A 19,411-nucleotide genomic window follows, 5' to 3' on the forward strand; every position below is an offset into this window, starting at 1 on the left:
AAGCCCGCCTGTCCTTCAGGTCCAGCACTGCTCCTGCCTCTTCCATGAAGCCTTCTCTGGTTATCAATCTGTGGGAGACCTTACTCTTAACTTCCCGGCACTTCGGGCCAGAAGCACACTCTACTTCACTGTTCTCCAATTGCCTCACCTGTACGCAATTTCTTTTCCCGAGTCATCTGTAAGCCCAATCAAGATAGTACCTGCCTCTTCTCTGGCCTGCGAAATGGTCACCGCCAGAGTGATGGAGGGGGCTGTATAGTGCTGAAGGTTATTTGTCTTCAGCTAGGGCAGGAGTCCTCAAACTTTTTAAAGTGGGGGCCAGATCACGGTCCCTCAGAAAGCTGGAGGGCCGGACTATATGAACTACTAATTCCTACTGTAACACCTTGGCTGCGCTCACTGCCCAAAAAACCTGGCGGGCAGGATCAGACTCCCCTGGGGGCTGCATGTGGCCCGCAGGCCGTAGTTTGAAGACCCCTGAGCTAGGGTGAATACTAGGTGGCTGGCTTGGCTGATGAGTGTGGGACAAGATGGAAAAGGAACCCTAGCCAGTTTGGCTTAGTGGATAGAGTGTTGGCCTTCGGACGGAAGGGTCCCAGTTTGATTCCAGTCAAGGGCACATGTCTCAATTGCAGGCTCCTCCCTGGCCCAGCCCCCGGTCAGGACACATGCAGGAGCTACCAAATTGATGTGTTTCTCTCTTCCATTCTCTCTAAAATCAATGGAAAAATATCCTCAGGTGAGGATTAAAAAAAATAAAGAAGACGGGAAAACAGAAATCAGCTTAGGTCAAGTCTGATGAGATGAAGTTTGGCAGGGAGGCATGGATGGCCTTACAAATAAGAGGGGACAGTCAGTGCGGTAGAAGCAAATCTAATCTTGGTACATGTTAATGGGAATAAACCATCTAGAAAAGGGGAAGTGTTGGGTAGGCTCATCTTTTCACTGAAATCTTACGCTCTAAGAGGGATCACCAAAACAGCATGTTTGGAGTAATAACAAGAAAGGACTGAGACTAAGTCCTATGTGAACAATCGAGGGACCCAGGTAGGCCTAGCGGTCAGAGCCTAGACCAATGGGAAGAAACCAGGTTTGGGCTCATTTTAAGACTCTTAGGTTAGGGCTACTATTGAAGGTAGGTGGTCCCCTTTTCTCAAATTTTGTGAACAGCACCTGAGTGGCTGCTTAATCTTTAGAGATGAAGGCAATGGTTGGGAGGGACTGGCCCACTGAACTTTTGAGAGCTCTTCAGGCCCAGTCAGATTTATCCCATTGGGGCACGGTCAAAGGAAGCACTACTAGTGCCCACTTGAGACCCTTCGTCCATATTGGCCTTGGTTCTACTCTCCTGTTAGCACTTGAGCTGCTGGCGGCTGAAGGACACCAAAACGTCTCTGCCTGAGAGGACAACAGACAGAACAGCTCTGGAAAACCTAAATGCTAAGCATAACTTGGGGCAGGCTGGGCCCTTTTTGCCCTCGTCTCCCATTCTGGATTCATGCTAGTAGGCAGTTTGTAACTAAAAGGAGAAAGGGGGCTAAAGTGAGCATGTCTGAGCCTTCCTCCACGATCATGAGTTGAGGAGCAGCCTCATAAAAGCAGAGTTCAGCCTCCCCTCCCCAGGGCAAGTAAGAAGAGAAAGGGACGACCCGAGCAGTGGAGGGACAGGAAGGGGAGAAAGAAGTGTTTCCATGGAACTGTATGAGTTCTTCAAAAGCCCTAACTGGTTTGGCTCAGTGGATAAAGTATCGGCCTGTGGACTGAAAGGTCCCAGGTTCAATTCTGGTCAAGAGCATGTACCTTGGTTGTGGGCACATCCCTGGTAGGGGGTGTGCAGGAGGCAGCTGATTGATGTTTCCCTCTCATCGATGTTTCTAGCTCTCTCTCCCTCTCCCTTCCTTTCTGTAAAAAAATCAATTATATATATATAAATATATAAAATTGATTTTTTTTGATATATAAAAGTCCTCACCTACACCAGAGCTCAGACTGTTTTAGAGGGGGTAGAGACTGAGGTCCCTTAGTGTTCAGCTCCAGCCTTGAAAAAGACTAAGGCAGACGGTACAGAGTGAAGTGGGCCTGGTTTTGGGCCATGGGAAAGGGTTAGAATTGGATAGTTAATAAACTGCATTAACTCCCTTACTGGAAAATACATGGAATGTTCTGGAATGTTACAGGCAGGGATCTCTTTATAAAACCCTCTGGAACTTTGTTCCCAGATTCTGGGGCTCCAAGGAATATTCTTGGCTATAATCCTCTGTGAGAGAGAGAACAAACAAGGGTCTACATCAAGGAACCCATGAGTAAGGAGCCACCTATTACAGATCATCAGAGCTTGTACAAACCAAAAGCAAAAAGTGGTCAAAATAACAAAACTCCCATCCCTTTTTGATAAAAACAGAGTTCCTACCTCTCAAGAAAGTCTGTTATGTGCACCTCCTTGTTTAGTTATCACTAGCTTCTGCATGTTTCCTTAAGCTTCTCCTTGATTTCCAAATGCAAAACATAACATTAAATGTGTTTTTGTTTTGTTGCCAATCCAGGATTACTGACCTAAGCAGGCCTGAACCAGAGTGGACTCAACTCTTTACCAGTGAGTCATGTGGTCACTGCAAAACCTCAGCTAGGAACTTGCCCCTTGCTTCCAAGGTTAGAGAATCCAATGGTTTCCAAGAGACCAAGGTGGATTAGCTGTGGGTTTATCTCAATTTATATAAAGATTGTACACAAAAGACTGAGTGTAGAAATTGGGGTTATAGTACTCTGCAGAGGGAGGACCTCTGGCTTTGTTTAGAACCTTACCACTGCTTACACCTCTTCAAAGATTCTTCCTGTCCCACATGAAAATAAGATTTACACTCTGCCTCTCCGCATAAAGTGTAAGCTCTTACATATGATGTAAACTCAAATGCCTTTAGGGGCCAGGAAAATCACAGAGGTGCAAAGCAGATCATTCCCACAAAGAAATACACCCTCTCCCATTTTTTTTTCCTGGAAATGTATAGTCCTTTTAAAACATTTCTCCTCTTGATAGATATAGAATAGAGACATTTCTCTACTGTGGGCAAAATGGTGAAAGTATAAGGCTCTGTATACCTTCCCTCTGATGGTGGGAGTGCAGTGAAATGTAGAGAAATATCTTTTCTAAAAGGCAGATGTCAGCTTCTCCCAGGCACTAACGTGGGTATCTGAGCTCAATTGTGGAATAATTTCTCTTTTTTTTGAGAGAAGTAAAAAATCTTGATTTCTATGCAAAGTCCCCTCAGTTATGAATGTTGGCTAAAGTTATCTTAAGACACTGTGCCAGCCACAGCCAAACACTGTGTGAACCATGAATCTTGGTCTGTTCTTGGTCATTCTGAAACAGGCCTTCTTTTGTCTAGTAGCAGTCCCTTCCAGAACTGAAAATAAGAATGCTGATGGAGCAAAGGCAGGATGGGAAGGCCAACCTACCTCAAGACTAGTGTCAGGACCTCAGGTTCAGACAGCCTTAAGAGAGTGGCATGATGGCTGATGCATAGTGACACTATGATTTCATGGCACATGGTGAACTCTGCACTGGCTTCTTTGGGGATGAGTGCACCGAGTGTTCTAGCATATGCAAGTTCATGAAGTCCAAGCTCGGGTCCTTAACAGAGGGACCCTCCGTTGCTCTGCTCAACCCAGTGGCTGCCAGGGCTACAAGCAGGGCCTGAGGGCAGGTGAGGCAAGCCTTCTGTGATCTTGACCATAGTCAGGTGGCAGTGTGTGACCTCATCATAGGGTGAAGGAACTGAGAAGAGGCAAAGGCCAGGAGAGAGCCCACTTTTCTAGTGCACTGAATTCAAGAGAGAATTGAAGTAGCACCACCACTTACCAGTTGTCCCTTCTCTCAACCTCTCTTCATGAGATCTGGTGACCTTCCAGGAAGTCCAAAGGTCTAAGACATAGCCTCCTACCCTCACTATTTTCCAAAAAGGGAATATGATGGCCCTCATTTGGGCTCCACCCTTAGTGCCTCAGCCTCAGGCTATTACACACACACACACACACACACTCTCTCTCTCTCTCTCTCTCTCACACTCTATATATGATTTTATATATATGTGGAGTCAATAATGACTAAATGGACAACTCATTATCTTTAGGTAGGCTATTCTTATATATTTTGGCTCATGCTAGAACATTATAGTAGGCAAGGTACATTCTATGAATGCTTAGAACCTCAGAATGAAGCAAGAAATCATACTCTCTCAGCACTGGGATGAGTAAAGGATTTCAACCAGCAATAAATAAAAGGAAACAGAGGGAAAAGCAGTTTGGCTTAGGGGAAATAAAGTCCTGGTCAAGTCCAAAGACAATTGCCTAGACATATACACCTTTGATCTTGTCTTGTCTGAGTCTCCCCATTTAGGAACTGTGTGTGCTGCTCAATCAACTTTGTACTACACTTGCAACCTCATCCCCACCCCAATAAGCATAGCCTGGGACAAGCTGGGCCCCTCTTGTCCATTTCCCGTCAAAAACGGACTAAAGTTGAGCATGTCTGAGTCTTCCTCTACTATCAGGAATTGGGGAACAGTGCCTTGAAGGCAGCTAATCTTCTCAGCCTGGTTCAGCCTCTTCTCCCCAGGATAGGAAGGGGAAAATGTTGCAATGGGGACAAGGTAACATTGGAGGGGGGCCCTAAAAAAGCCTCCCACACATCTCTCCTTCCATGAAAAGCCCGGACTCAGTTTAGGGAGGGTAAGGAGTGGGGTCTTACAGAGTTCAAACCTGGCCTAAAAAACCCTGAGGCAAGCAGAATGGCACTTCAGTACTAGTCCTAGCTCTAGGCCTAAGGAGAAACCGAGTTAGATGGTTAATAAATGTTATTGACTACCCTGCATGACATATACATTCTGGAATGTTCCAGAAGTTTCACATTGCCTGGACACCACCCCCACACACATACCTGAAACCTCCTTGAGCTTTTTATCTATTTCCATGTTCTCAGGCCCCAGGAAATGCTCTTGATTGTGATCTTCACAGAAAGAAAACAAACTTGAAAGGTCTGTGTCAAGGAGCCCATGCAAAAGGTCCCAGCAATTACAGGCCACTAGTGCTTTTACAAACAAGACCCAAAAGAACTCCAATTCCATCTGATAGGATCTTGCCCAAAGGACACTGTTATGCACCATCTCCTTGATCGAGAATCACTGGTTTCTACATATTTTACTAAGCTTCACTATTGTAGTTTATATTTCAAAAAGAATACTCAGCTGGCACCATTTTGGGGCTCAGCCCACCTGGTTTTCCAGATGACCTAATAAATTCATAATTCTTTACCAAAAAATAGAAAGAACACTCCTCCCTCTTGTTTTTCAAGTATGAAACATAATAACATTTGTTCTTTTTCAAAGTACATATGCCCCACCCCCAAATCAAGGCTCACTGAGCACAGTGGGCCTGAATCAGGGTGGGCTCAAACCTTTACTATTCAACCATGTGGTCACTGCAAAGTCATGATTAAGGGCTTGTCCCTGACATCTAAGGCTAGAGAGAATCCAAGAGACCAAGTTGAACTAACTATGGTTTTATCCCAATTTACACAAGGATTTCACACAAGAATGTGAATGCAGGAATTGGTATAAGCACCTCTGGCTTTGTTTAGACTCTAGACTTAGGCCTGTACCCTTGTGGAAGATCTCCTGAAAAGGTTTTCCTGTCCCAAACTTTCCACTCAGCCCCAGTGCATAAATCTTTGAGCACTGACAATTGCACAGCCATAGGGATGTGCAGTGACTCAGGGTTAAGAGAGCCTGACTACAACTTCTCTAGTCAAGTGATGATTAACCCACGGCTGAAACATAAAAGAGCCTCAAGCAGTTCTAAACAAGGGGTTTCCACCACAGGCCTCCTGATCCTCAGCAGTCCCACCACCTCCGAACTCCCCAAATTCCCCAGAGCCTCAAGCAACCATGTTTCCAGTTGGCTTGTACCACCTGCAATAAGCACTCAAGATAAACAGGATGGGCCACACTCAGAGGAGCTCTATCTCTAGGAGAGGACTGGCTGGCTGCATGGTTGGGGGCAGGGTTAGCTGGTAAAGGGATAACCAGGTGACAGGTACACTATCCCAAGGATAAACTTGACTCTACTAGCATGTCTTTAACCATTGAGCACATTAGAACTATGGACAGTAGAAGTGTGACAAACCTCATGGCCACAGAGTAACTTCTTCAAGGTCATATAAGTATGGGCACAGGAACACTCATTCTTTATGCTCGATGACCTTGCTTTTCTGGACTCATTCATGCCAACAGCAGAAGGGGGAGAGGGGTTTGGGGCTGACCATAGCAAGGTTTCCCTTATATCACATTTTTAGCCTCTATCAGGTCTCACCTGTGGCTTGGGGAACTCACAGAAAGACAAGGTTGCACACCTCAGAAATTTTCTTTTGGCAGCTAACAATTGGTCACATTGCACGTTTCAAGGTTACAGAGCTCCATGGCACAAACATGGGGCAGGAGCAGACATTTCTTTGCTCAGAGCCTGACAACAAAGCCAGAGCCCAGTGTTCCAGAAGCTGACAACATCAGGAAGGCGCCCGAGGGACTACAGAAAACTCTTCACTCAGGCTTTCAGGGCTGTTCATGTTGGGATCTCCTTCTTGGGCATCGGCTTTTTGGTTTTTTTCCTGGACCGCAGGGAGAGCATGTGCCGGTCAAAGGCTAAGCTGGGCGAGTGGGGAAGCGAAGGGGGAGAGAGAGCGGTTCCTTCGGACCCCAGCAGAGGTAGACTGTGGAAAGCGAAGGGTTCAAAACAGGAAAGGTCATTTTCTGGGGTGTGGCTGGGGAGGAGCGGGGGGCGCGGGGGCTGCTCCCCTTCCCTTTCTCTCTCGATTAAGAACGAACGCCTATGACGATGAAGATTGTGAGGAGAAGGACGACTAAAGTTGTGTCTCGGACATCGTCCCAGCTGAAGCCCTTCTTCGCCCGCTCCTCCTGCTGCTTGCGGAGGGCCTCCCGCCGGGCCCGGAGGCGGCGCTCGCGCTCCAGCTGCTCCCCGTAGTGCGCCTGGTAGAAGGCGTCAAAGTTGAACATGGTGCGGCTGTCGCGCGGCGCGGCCTGGCCGGAAGTGTGGGTACGAGAGGCGGGCGAAGGGGCGCGGGCCGCGCCGGAGTCAGCCGAGGGCGCCCTGGAGGGCCGGACGCCGGGGCCGCGCAGGTCCATGTCGCTGAGCAGGCCGCGGTCATACTTGCGGCGCAGGGTGGCGCTGCCCAGCACCACGTAGGCTTCCGAGATGCGCGTGAAGCGCTCGGCGGCCTCGGCGCTCCCGGAGTTGCGGTCCGGGTGGTAGAGGAAGCTTTGCCGGTAGTAGGCGGCCTTGATCTGCGCCTGCGTGGCCGTGGGGGGGACGCCGAGCAGCTCGTACAGCGCCGTGCGCGAGTACGGGCCGTCGCCCCGCGAGTAAGTCCTCGCTTCGAAGCCTACGCACGATACCCGGCTCTGCGGAGGCCCCCGACCCTGCCACAGGCTCCACAGCAACACCCGTGGCCACTTCAGATCGTGTCTTGCTGCCATCTTGCGTGGGTCTGGAGGGCGGAGCAAAGAGGAACTGGCCAATGGGAGGCGTAAGTTGTTCGCAAAGCGTCACCCTCGTAGCCAATCGGATAGGAGAGGAGGCGGGGAGAGTAGTAGAGCATGCGTAGTACGAGGCAGGCGCGCTGATGACATAAGAGTCAGACTCCGGAGACCCCGGCAGCGGTCGTGTGGCGGAGGCGTGGGCATGGCGTGTCGCGGGCGCCGGCCGGAGCACGGCGGACCCCCAGAGCTGGTGAGTCTCGTGGCCCTCGGGCACCTTTCTGTCTGAAAGATCCTCAGCGTCTTGATTTCTCCCCCAACTACCCTTTTCTCTTTCTCTTTTCCCGCAGTTTTACGACCAGAATGAAGCCCAGAAATACATGCGCAAGTAAGGGAGTCTGGATGTTGCGTGGCGTCGGGGGGTGGGAACCCCGCAGGTTGCCCTCCTTTGGGGGCATTGCGTGGGAAACATGAAGAATTTGGGGCGGTTGGGTTGGGAGGAAGGGACCTGGGTTTGATTCCATTTTTTACACTGGCAAAGGCAAGTTGAGTTAAATCTCTGAGCCACCTGGGCCTCAGTGACTTCAGCATTAGTATGGGAGTGATCATATTTTTATCTGGGCTTTCAGTTTATTGTGACAGCTTGTTTTAAACATGTGGATATGTAGAAGTGGTTAATGCTCTTGTGGGGGGAAGAAAACATTCATAAATGTTTGCTGTGTGCCCCTGTTTGTATAATCTCACTAGACCCTCTTGACAACTGTTGGTGTAGTAGTTTCTGAATCCCATAGGGTAGTTATTTCTGTAACTAGGTGAAGGCTACAACAGACTTCCAGACCTTTGGATCAACCACTCCGTAGGAAATTCTACAGATACTTGATCTTGAGAAAGCCAGATAGATATATTATAGACCTATTCTGTGCTACGGTAACCAATAGCCATCAGTGCCTGGATTACTTAGCATGAAGAAAATGTAAAATATTTTATTAATCATTTTTTATGCTGATTGAAATAATTTGAGCATATTGGGTTAAAAATTATTAGATGCGCCGAAACCGGTTCGCTCAGCGGTAGAGCGTCGGTCTGCGGACTGAAGGGTCCCAGGTTCGATTTCGGTCAAGGGCATGTACCTTGGTTGCGGGCACATCCCGGGTAGGGCGTGTGCAAGAGGCAGCTGGTCGATGTTTCTCTCTCATCGAGGTTTCTAGCTCTTTATTTCTCTCCCTTCCTCTCTGTAAAAAATCAATAAAATATATATATAGTTAAAAAAAAATAAATCTTAAGAAAAATTATTAGATGCATTGGATTTGGTTAACTCTTAGTTAACCAAAATTACATATTTAATTTTACATATTTAATTTCATTTTAACTGTGGGCATTGGAAAGTCACGTTGCTTGTACCCTGTTTCCCAGAAAATAAGGCAGTGTCTTATGTTAATTTTTTCTCCCAAAGTTGAGCTAGGTCTTATTTTCAGGGGATGTCTTATCTTTCCATGCGCTAGGTCTTATTTTCGGAGGATGTCTTATTTTCGGGGAAACACGGTATTATGTTTCCCTTGGACAGCACTTATGTAGATTTTTGTTGTGCATTCTTGATCCTTATATCTGAGAGCCACTGTGGTGGGTAATTTTTCCAGAAAACTTGTTCTCTCTCTCTCTCTCTCTTTTTTTTTTTTTTTTTTTTTTTTTAATATTTTTTATTGATTTCAGAGAGGAAGGGAGAGAGAGAGAAACATCAATGATGAGAGAGAATCATTGATCAATGACCTTCTGCATGCCCAGTAAAAAAAAATATATTAAATAGTTGTAGTTGAGTTGGTTGACCAGGAAAGAGCACCTTGTTCTTTTTTCCTAGAAGTTCTTGGTGGTTTTTTTGTTTGTTTGTTTTGTTTTGTTTTGGTCTGGGTACAGGTTTAGCTCAGAACCTTACCACCTGCTAGTGTTTCTGCCTTTCCAGCTCTAGGATGATTGATGTGCAGACCAAGATGACTGGGCGAGCATTGGAGCTCCTTGACCTGCCTGATGAGAAGCCCTGTTTCCTGTTGGATATTGGGTGAGATCCTGGGGCCCAGTCAGATTCCCCAGGTTGTGGGGCTTCTTTGCTTTTCACACTGTTGAGTCCCTGTTTGATTGTATCTTCCAGCTGTGGTACTGGCCTGAGTGGAGATTATCTCTCTGAAGAGGGGCACTATTGGGTGGGCATTGACATCAGCCTTGCCATGCTGGGTAAGTCTGTTCTGTTTGGCACTGGGGTGGACTACCCTCATGAGTATGGAGCAGCTATGCATATTGTCTGTTTCCCTCACTTACTCTTCTGCGGTGCAGATGCAGCTTTGGACCGAGAAGCACAAGGAGACTTGCTTCTGGGGGACATGGGCCAGGGCATTCCCTTCAAACCAGGCTCCTTTGATGGTTGTATCAGGTAAGAGACTTCATGCTTTGCTGTTTGTTTGCAGACCACTGCTTCCCATACCTGGCAGTGCAGCAGTCACGTGGGAAACTGAAAATTATGCATCTTATGGGATTTTTAGGTTAATAAGGTCAGAGCAAGGCCCCCAAATAGGTATTTTTTTGTATTTCAAAACTATCTACTGTGATTCTCTTGCACTGCCAGGGGTTCAGGCACCTCTGATATAGTTTCTCTGTTTGCTTTGAGTGTATGTGGTAGAAGAGGGGTGGTCTTCCAGGCCACTAGGAACCATCTTGGGGGGCCTGGTGGCTATCTCATTGCTTTTTTGAAGGACTCTGGTGGAGAGTTTCCTAGATTGCTCCAGTCTCTTCAACATTTTAGGGCTCCTTTCTGGGTTATCAGTCAAGTTTTGAGTGTGTACATAGAACTTTAATAATGGATCTTAGACCATTGATGTTACTGTTAAAAGACATAAAGTTCTTTGTCTTATGTGGGTAAGTTCTGTTTAGTGTTTGGTGAGTTTTTTCCCTCTTTCTAGAATCAATTAAAAATAAAAAAATAAAAAAAGCTTTAAAAAGAACGCAGGAGAGCCTTGAAAAAGGAGGATTGGGAGTGGCCTTGAAGGGTGGGAGAAGTTTGGAAAATCAAGGAGGGTTTCTGAGTGAAGGAATAATGTGAGCAGAGCCATGGAAGTGGGTGGGGAAAGGAGTCTGAGAGATCATGGGCATGAATGAGAGATTTCATGGAAGTTGAGACTGTATAGACTTGGGTCCTAGAATTTGTTAATCCTCACTTGATATATTTTTCCATTGATTTTTAGAGAGAGTGGGAGAGAGGGAGAGAGAGAGAGAAACATTCATGTGAGAGAGATACATCGATTGGTGCATGGGCTGGCACTCTAATCACTGAGTCACAGTGGCTAGGGCCTAGATGGTGTATTTTTTAAAACTCCATCCTAAGAAGTTGGGCTTTATTTAGTAGTTCTTTGTTTTAGGAAGATTATTTAGGAGTCGAAGAAAGGAGAGATAGGTTGTTGAAAGAATTGAGATGGTCATTAGTGCTGACCTAGGAGGGTGGCAGAGGAAAGTAGAAGCTTGGAGAGGCAGTGGGACCAATCAGCAGGGTTTGTTTGGGGTTCTGGGAATGGGTTGGGTGTTCACAGCACCGAGGAAGGGAATGCCAGAAAGGACATAGTAGCTGCTTGAAAATTTAAGTAGAAGGAATTGATTTTGGAAGAGAGTGAATGAAGTGCTGTAAAACATTTCCATTGATTTTGGAACAAGGGAGTGTGAAAGGGTAGGTGGCAGAGAGAGCCTTGATATGATGAGTAATTTTGAACTTTAGATACTTGTAGAAAAAGGTTGAGAAACTGTTTCTTTGGACTGACTGCAAGGAAGTTAATGCCCGCCTTCTGGACTCCCTGTTTGGTGCAGTGCTGTAGAATAGTGGCCTGGGGTGGACCTCAAGTGCCAAGAAAGGGAGTGGGCAGGAGGGTTTTACCTGGACATCAAGGATGTGTGGTGTATGAGTCCTGAAGAAGCAGGGTGTGCTGGTCACTTTCCTGATGAGGTCCCTTTCTGTTTTAGCATTTCTGCTGTGCAGTGGCTCTGTAATGCTAACAAGAAGTCAGACATTCCTGCCAAGCGCCTGTACTGCTTTTTTTCTTCTCTTTATTCTGTGCTGGTGAGTATAAGATCTCCCCATGTGGGCTGGCCGCCTGTCCTCCCTTGCCCTGCAGGTAGAGTGATGAAGTAGAGGAGTCCCATGGCAGGGCTGTTGAGGTGGGACTGCATGGAATGGCAGAACCTTATTGTGATCCTCAGCCTGAACTGAAAATTCAGTGGGCTAACACTCCCTAACGAAATGCAAAAAATGCTGATGTCAAAATATGAGACAAATTAAAATTCCTGTGTCCACTGTGCTGAATTTTAATCAGAAGTTGGTTTGGGGACATAGATTCACAGAATGAGGACAGGGACATCGTGTCCAGGACACACAAAGCATACCTTCCAGAGTGCCCACATCCTTCGACTCCCACCCCGTGCTCCTCCCACTGCTGATGTTCAGATGGGGAACAGGGTGGTGGTTGCCTCTCTGCTAAGATGCTCTTCCCTCATATGTTTGAATGACCAGCCCCCCATATATTCAGGTCTCTGCTCAAGTGTCTCTCAGAGAGGCCTTCCTTGAACCAAAAGTTAACTCTTTAGTCTCTTGTCACTCACAATCCCTTTGTCCTCCTAAGTTATTTTTCTTTTTGGTTCTTAATCACTACTATAAATTAGCTTGCTTCCTCTACCAAAATGTGAGCTCCAAAAGTTCAGAGAGGCTCACTCTTTTGTTCATAGCTGTAACCTCAGCCCTAAGAACAGTGCCTTACCCATAATGGGAACTCAAACATCAGTGAATAAGGAAGGGAGGAGTGTCTGGGTCCAGACCCCATGGGATACTTGTAAGATAGTTAATGTTTCTGTTTCTTGCAGGTCCGTGGAGCCCGAGCTGTTCTGCAGCTATACCCTGAGAACTCGGAGCAGGTGAGCCTCTTGGCTACTAGAGGTGCAGGGAAGGAGGAGGGGCCTAGAACAGGTAAACTGTTCTTATCCTGCTCCTCATCACCTGCCCTCCTACTATTGGGAAGTGACAGAATAGGGTCTTTATGCTGGTTGGTGGGAAAAGGAGAGAATGAGTAAGACTGGTTCCTGTGGCTCCTGATGATATATTTTATGATTTGATATCCCAAGGGGAGTGGTGGGTGTGGAGTAGGGTTAATGTGATATATTAACTGATTTCCATAACCAAATATATAAATAGGGGTGGGGGCCTGAGAGAATATCAGCAGCTGTCTGTTCTATGGAGTGTAATTTAGTATGAAGGAGGAATGAGGAGGATGGCGTTACTGACTTGAAAGACAAGTTGTGAGCTGTCCCTGACTAATACCATGAATGAGTCTGCCCCCAGTATTGGCCATTCATTTCCTGAGATTTGAGTGGGTAGATGGATCCCTGGGCTAGAAAGTGAGAATTGCTTGTTCGGTAATTCCCTTGAGGGGCTGTATGCCATGGCTGGCTCTAGCCTGCACTTTCCTCTCTGTGGCTTTTGGGGACTCAGAATTGGGAACAGTCTAATAAAGAAGACCTTTAGTTCTCCCAGGCACAGTTCATCCTGGAACCAGACTGGCTTAAGAGGAGTGAGGGAAAGCAGTGTGCTCCCCCAGCTTCTCTATGACTCACCAATGTTCTCTCCTCAGTTGGAGCTCATTACGACCCAGGCCATCAGGGCTGGTTTCACCGGTGGTGTGGTGGTGGACTACCCCAACAGTGCCAAAGCAAAGAAGTGAGTGCTGCAGGCCAGTGTGCTGCTTGCACTGCTGGAGAGAGGTTGGTGGTGTGGATCAGAGTAGTAGTGCAAGGGGCACTACTGGAAGGGAAGGTGAGGCCTTGCCTTACACTACAAGGCTTTATGACTCCTTAAACTTTTCTCGTTTTAGGTTCTACCTCTGTTTGTTTTCTGGGCCATCAACCTTTCTGCCAAAGGTGAGGGACCCTGAGTTGTCAGGTGTGTGTCTTCTGGGTTCCCTTCTTGTGAGCCTGGGCCTAGTACCTGTTGAAAGGGCTTAGGCTTGGTGGGTGCCCAGGCCTTTTGGGGTAGGGCAGATGGGTTTAGAGATCTCTAGATGTGTTTAGGATGCTCTAAAAGAACTCTGGTTCCTACAGGGCCTACATGAAATTAAGGAAGAAGAGGAGGCAAAGGAATCCACATTCACTAACAGGAGGTAAAGCGAACTGTAGGTGAACCTGCCTGAGGTTCAGGGAGTTACTGCCACTAGGTTTATTAGACGTGGCAGAGGAAGCTGGAGGTGGCAAGGCCACTCCATTTTTTCTCTGCTTTCACCAAGTTCCGGGTTCAGATGTGGCAGTGACACCAACATGGTAATAGAACCAGGAACCCCTTGTTCCAGTGCCTGCTACTGTTTTAGGCTGGGATGTCTGTAAGCAGCCTTACTCTCTGCCTTTCCTCTTGCTATGCCTGACAGGCTGTCCCCTCCTTCCTGAGGCTGCCTCCGCCACCCATGTCCTGGACCCCATCCCCTCTTGGCCCCTGTGACTATTCCCTTCTCCTGCACCCGCATCTTTACTCTCCTGGGCTATTTTCATCAGCTCACAGACATGCTACACAATTTCTCATGTCTACTAAAAGATTATCCCTTTACTTCTTAACAACTCCAAGCTACCACCCTGTTTATTTGTTTACCTTTATATCACAAAACTCCTCATATCTGCCTATTCTTGCTTCCTCTCCTACCACTCTCTGTCCTCTTCTCTGGCTTATGCTTCTATCTCTTCACAAATTGCTCTTGTCAAGGCCACCACCAACCTGTCTTGCCAAATGTATGGTCACTTCTGTTTTTCCCCCTACTTTATCTTTTTTTCATTAATCCTCACCTGAAGATATTTTCCATTGATTTTTAGAGAGGGAGAAGGGAGAAAAAGAAGGAGGGAAGGAGGGAAGGAGGGAGGGAGGGAAACATTGATGTGAGTCACATTGATTGGTTGCCTCTCCCACATAAGCCCTGCCCAGAGCTGTGGATAGAACATGCATCCCAGGTATGTGCCCTTGCCTGGATTTGAACCCTAAACGCTTTGGTGTGTGGGTTGACACTAACCACTGAGAACACTGGCCAGGGCCTTTATCTTATCTTGCCTGTTCAATAGGACCTGACTCAATAAGACAGCCCATGACTGTCTTAACACCTTCCTTACTTGGCCTCCCCCTCACTATCATAGTTTTCTCTTAACCTTACTGATTGTTCCTTCTCAGTCTACTCTGCTGGCCCCTCTTCTAGAGCAGCAGTTGCCAACTGGTGGTCCATGAGATCTGAAAGGTAGGTGACTGCTTTTCTAGAGCATTCTTGGGCCCAACCTTAACCCCTTCTCTCTGCACGGCCTTAAACACCAACTACAGGTTTATAACTCTCAGATTTATATCCTTGGCTTCAATTCTACCTCTGATTTCCAACCCACCTTCTAAGTACCCATACCTAAACTTCCCACCCTATCCATACCTGAACTTCCCTCAGATGTCTCAAACAAAACAGAGCTCTTAGTTTTCATCCCCAACTTCCTTTCTCCATTCTTTACCATTCTCACTTATTTTTATCTTCCTTACATCTCATAGCCAAACAATCCATCTGCAAGTCTTGCACCCCTCTTCTCAATGAATATCCCAATTTGAACCTTTTCCCCCACTCCCACCTGGTCTTAAGTCACCACCAGTCTTGCCTGGATTGTTGAAAGCAGCTTCATGTGTCTCCTTGCTTTTAGTATTTGTTTCTTTTCATCTATTTTTTGTGCTGCAGCATGACTCTTTCCCTTTTCTTTGTTAAAAAAAAAAAAAAATCTTGCCATTTTTCTGTTTGTTATCTTTAGTTCAGTTCTCCTTACCTTTCTCTAGATCTTAGCTATTTGTATCCCCAATTAGAATGAAAACTTGGTGGAGACTGGTATTATGTGCCTGCCATCAGAAGAGTATCTTGTTAAAGATATTCAGTATTTGTTGAGCATGTAATTACAAGATAGTGAAGGAGTTATTTCTTAGTTCTGGTTGTATGGGTGGAAGGTGTTAAGACTTTGAAGACATTTAAGAGGAAAAATGGGCAGAGAATTGAATGAGTTTAGAAGGCCCACTGGTAGTGAAAATCATGATTGTGCTCTTTGTGTCTGTCACAGATTTATGCTGTCTGATTGCTTGTCCCTCAGTAGTTCTCTCTCACCTTCCTTTCTCAGCACATTCCCCATGGGGACTTAGCTCTTCTAGATGTTTTCTGCTCCAGGGCATCCTCCACTTGCCCTCAGGGAGTGATCCATTCTTACCTCACAGAGGAAGTGCAAGCTGTTTAACTTCCTCTATCCATCTTAGGATCCCTCTCGTCCTCACACCGGTGTATACAGACTATATGTCCTAACTGTAAATTTGGATAAGTTTTGTGACCTGAGCATCCATTTTTCTATTTTAAAAGGGGGGATATTGCCATCCACTTGGGCAGTGTCTTGTGTAGAGAGCATGTTTGTTCAGGACTCAGCACAATGCCTGGCACAGACCTTGTCTCCCCTAGTTCTGCAGGCTCTTCCTCTTCCCTTCCAGGTTCCCATATTTGGGAAGGAAAGGAGAGAGGCTCTTGCCTATTACAAGTATTATTGGGCTTCTCCCATTACTATCACTTCTCTCTAATCACATCTGGCCACTTATAAATATGTGAGTTTAAAAATTTTAAAAATCTGCCGGGACCAGTTTGGCTCAGTGGATAGAGCGTCGGCCTGGGGACTGAAAGGTCCCGGGTTCGATTCCGGTCAAGGGCATGTACCTTGGTTGCGGGCGCATCCCCAGTAGTGGGTGTGCAAGAGGCAGCTGATCGATGATTCTCTCTCATCGATGTTTCTAACTCTGTATCCCTCTCTCTTCCTCTCTGTGAAAAATCAATAAAATATATTAAAAAAAAAAAAAAAAAAAAAGAATCGAACCTGGGACCTCTCAGTCCTCAGGCTGATACTTTAAAAAAAAAAAAAAAAAAAAAAAAAAAAAAAAAAAAAAAAAAAAAAAAAAAAATTTAAAAATCTTAGCCCTATGCCGAAACCGGTTTGGCTCAGTGTATAGAGCGTTGGCCATGCGGACTGAAAGGTCCCAGGTTCAATTCCAGTCAGGGGCATGTACCTTGGTTGCGGGCACATCCCCAGTAGGTAGGCAGCTGATCGATGTTTCTTTCTCATCAATGTTTCTAACTCTCTCTTTCCCTTTCTCTCTGTAAAAAAATCAATGAAATATATATTTTTAAAAATTCTTAGCCCTGGCCAGTGATGCTCAGTAGTCAGAGTATTGACCCGCTCACCAAAGGGCCCCAGGTTCTATTCCCAGTCAAGGGCATGTACCTTGGTTGCAGGCTCAATCCCCAGCCCTGGTTGGGATGCATGTGGAAGGCTGCCAATGTGTGTGGCTCTCATGTCAATGTTTCTCTCCCTCCCACCCCTTCCACTCTAAAAAAAATCAATGGAAAGAATATCCTTGGGTGAGGATTAACAAAACAGAAACTTTACCTAATTTATACATTTCTTTTGCATCAATATTATTCCACTTATGCATTCCTTAATTTTTGCTATCTGGCCTCCACCCTACCAGGAAATGGTGGTCACTTAAATGGCAAGCATCTTTGCTTGATTTGAATTACACTAGAAACAGTGTGATCCCAACTGCCAGGTGGGAAAGTGGTTTGGATGCCCAGGCTTTTTCCTTGTTCTCAGGGCCTCTTTTCCATGGGGCTGCAGGGGGTTTCTTTTCTCCTCAGCCAGGGCAAGAGGCCAAGATCAACCCTTGAGGGTTATTGTCAGGGCTGTCACGAGCTGAGCAGCCTTGTTTTCCTACTTCAGACATTTCCTACTTCAGTAGGGAGCCCCTACTTGATGGGGTATGCTGACCTCACCACCAGACTTGGGCCTTAAGTGGCACCTGTGGGCATTGGGTCTCTGACTTTCTGTGGACATTGCTAGACTCTTGTGAACCAATCCTGACCTAGGTGGCCCAAAATGTAGCCTTGTCCCCTGCCTGCCTGCTCCATAAGCAGGATGTGTACAGACCCAATAATTGGTTACCTACTGCAAATATGCCTGCAAGTGAGTGGGGCCTTGCACCTTCTGCCCTCCTATATAAATTGCTTTTGACCCCAGTGGATGTTACCATGATGGAAGTGGTGGTAGAGGGGGGTGATTCAACGATGCAAATTTTATATATATATATATATTTATTTTTTTTTAATTGATTTTTTTACAGAGAGGAAGAGAGAGGGATAGAGAGTTAGAAACATCGATGTGAGAGAATCATCAATCAGCTGCCTCTTGCACACCCCCTACTGGGGATGTGCCCGCAACTACGGTGCATGCCCATGACCGGAATTGAACCTGGGACCTTTCAGTCCACAGGCTGACGCTCTATCCACAGAGCCAAACTGGTTTCAGCGGATGCAACTTTTATTGTAGAACTAGAGGCCTGGTGCACAAAAACTTGTGCACCGGGCAGGGTGTGTGTGTGTGTGTGTGTGTGTGTGCGCGCGCGCGCGCACGCGCACGCACGCACGCTAAACCCTGCCTGCACCCTCTCACAGACTAGCAGCCCTTGGGAAATGTCCTACTGATTGCTTAGGCCTGCTCCCTGGCCTCCCTCTGCAGGAGGTGACCAGCAGGGCAATCGGGGGAATGGCACCTGCAAGTGAGTGGCACCTGCTTGCTGGCACCTGCCTTGGCTGGCTTGGTGCTGCCCTCCGCCTACTGGTCTCCTACCATTCAGTCAATTTGCATATTAGGCTTTTATTATATAGGATGGGCATCTAAGGCCCCTAACTCAAAGGAAGTTCACCTTTTTTCCTGCCTGGATTAACTTGGGTGCCAGTCAGGCTGTTTGATCCATCAGTTCACAGCCGTGTCTCCGGCACAGGGTCCAGAACAGGATTGCGCGGAGAGGGCTGGTGAGGAAGAGCCGGGAGTGGGTGCTGGAGAGGAAGGAGCGCCGTAGACGCCAGGGCAAGTGAGTGCCTGGGCCAGGGGTCGGCTGCTGGGGTAAAGGGAGGTCTTGACTAGTAAAGGCTCACCTACACTTGAGGGGTCCCAAAGTACTTTGTTCTTCTGAAACTTTTTATTCTTCCTGCCCGTTATTTCTTCACAGGGAAGTCAGACCTGATACTCAGTACACTGGCCGCAAGCGCAAGCCCTACTTCTAAGCAGTTCGCTGCATTGAATGGTGGGACAGCTCAGGATCCACTTGCTTCTGGAAAGTTTTATATATTGAAGTATCTACTTCATCGGCTGACAAAATAGGGTTTAGAAAAGTTCTAAAAGCCCTGACCAATGTAGGTCAGTGGTTAGAGTGTAAGCCTGCGCACCAAAGGGTCATGGTTCGCTCCCCACCCCTGGTCGGGTGTGTGTGTGTGTGTGTGTGTGTGTGTGTGTGTGTGCAGGAGGAAGCCAATTGATGTGTCTCTCTCACATCAACGTTTCTCCCTCCCTTCTATTCTCTCTGAAGAAGAAGAGAAAAAAATATCCTCAGGTGAGGATAACAACTGCAAAAAAGTTCTAATGCTATTTTCTTCTTTAAAGTTCTAATGGCATCTTATTTTGTTGTAAAATAAACCACTTTCTATGGAACTCTGGCATTTTCCAGTTCTATGGTCCTAAACAAATTTAAGTTCCTCTGTTGGTGGTATCTACCACTTGATTCCATGGGTCTAAACAGAACTTAAGAGTGCTTTTATACACTTAAAAGAATAGGTAGATTTCTTTAATTTAGGCAGATTTAGGAAGGATGGACAGGATGAAATGTATGCAAAGTACCTATTGGCCTGAGGAAGGAGGCTGGGATCATTTGCCCTCTGAGCCCCTTCCCCATATTGTTATACATGTTCATCTTTAAGTCCTAAGGC

General features: G+C 46.6%; 2 protein-coding genes across 3 annotated transcripts; one reads left to right on the top strand and one right to left on the bottom strand.

Annotated features, from left to right (window-relative positions):
- Positions 1-6,643: 6,643 nt before the first annotated feature.
- On the bottom strand, positions 6,644-7,614 carry DNAJC30 (DnaJ heat shock protein family (Hsp40) member C30). Its single transcript, XM_084881633.1, has one exon. The coding sequence runs from the start codon at positions 7,542-7,544 to the stop codon at positions 6,864-6,866; it is 681 nt and encodes a 226-aa protein (XP_084737759.1). The 5' UTR covers positions 7,545-7,614; the 3' UTR covers positions 6,644-6,863.
- Positions 7,615-7,646: 32 nt separating this feature from the next.
- BUD23 (BUD23 rRNA methyltransferase and ribosome maturation factor) lies at positions 7,647-19,136 on the top strand. 2 transcript variants are annotated; one of them, XR_014794838.1, is made up of 13 exons: positions 7,648-7,797; positions 7,895-7,932; positions 9,502-9,597; positions 9,688-9,770; positions 9,870-9,966; positions 11,541-11,637; positions 12,435-12,485; positions 13,199-13,284; positions 13,439-13,484; positions 13,665-13,723; positions 18,430-18,519; positions 18,658-18,919; positions 18,950-19,136. XR_014794838.1 is itself a non-coding variant. In XM_084881629.1 (12 exons), exons 1-12 carry the CDS (start codon positions 7,750-7,752, stop codon positions 18,710-18,712), a joined length of 846 nt encoding a protein of 281 aa, XP_084737755.1. In that variant the 5' UTR covers positions 7,647-7,749; the 3' UTR covers positions 18,713-19,136. The 2 variants fall into 2 exon arrangements, 1 of the variants encoding a protein (XP_084737755.1); XM_084881629.1 differs by having other exon boundaries at positions 7,647-7,797; positions 18,658-19,136.
- Positions 19,137-19,411: the final 275 nt, after the last annotated feature.

This window comes from Pipistrellus hanaki (assembly GCF_964339955.1).
Source record: "Pipistrellus hanaki genome assembly, chromosome: 4".
NCBI lineage: Eukaryota > Metazoa > Chordata > Mammalia > Chiroptera > Vespertilionidae > Pipistrellus > Pipistrellus hanaki.

Excerpts from the sequence above, each read along its gene's own strand:
- DNAJC30 (XM_084881633.1), bottom strand. The coding sequence starts at position 7,544 with ATGGCAGCAAGACACGATCTGAAGTGGCCACGGGTGTTGCTGTGGAGC.
- BUD23 (XM_084881629.1), top strand. The coding sequence starts at position 7,750 with ATGGCGTGTCGCGGGCGCCGGCCGGAGCACGGCGGACCCCCAGAGCTG. Across the intron at positions 7,933-9,501 it reads GCCCAGAAATACATGCGCAA|CTCTAGGATGATTGATGTGC; the intron begins GTAAGGGAGTCT and ends CTGCCTTTCCAG. Across the intron at positions 13,724-18,429 it reads TCCACATTCACTAACAGGAG|GGTCCAGAACAGGATTGCGC; the intron begins GTAAAGCGAACT and ends TCTCCGGCACAG.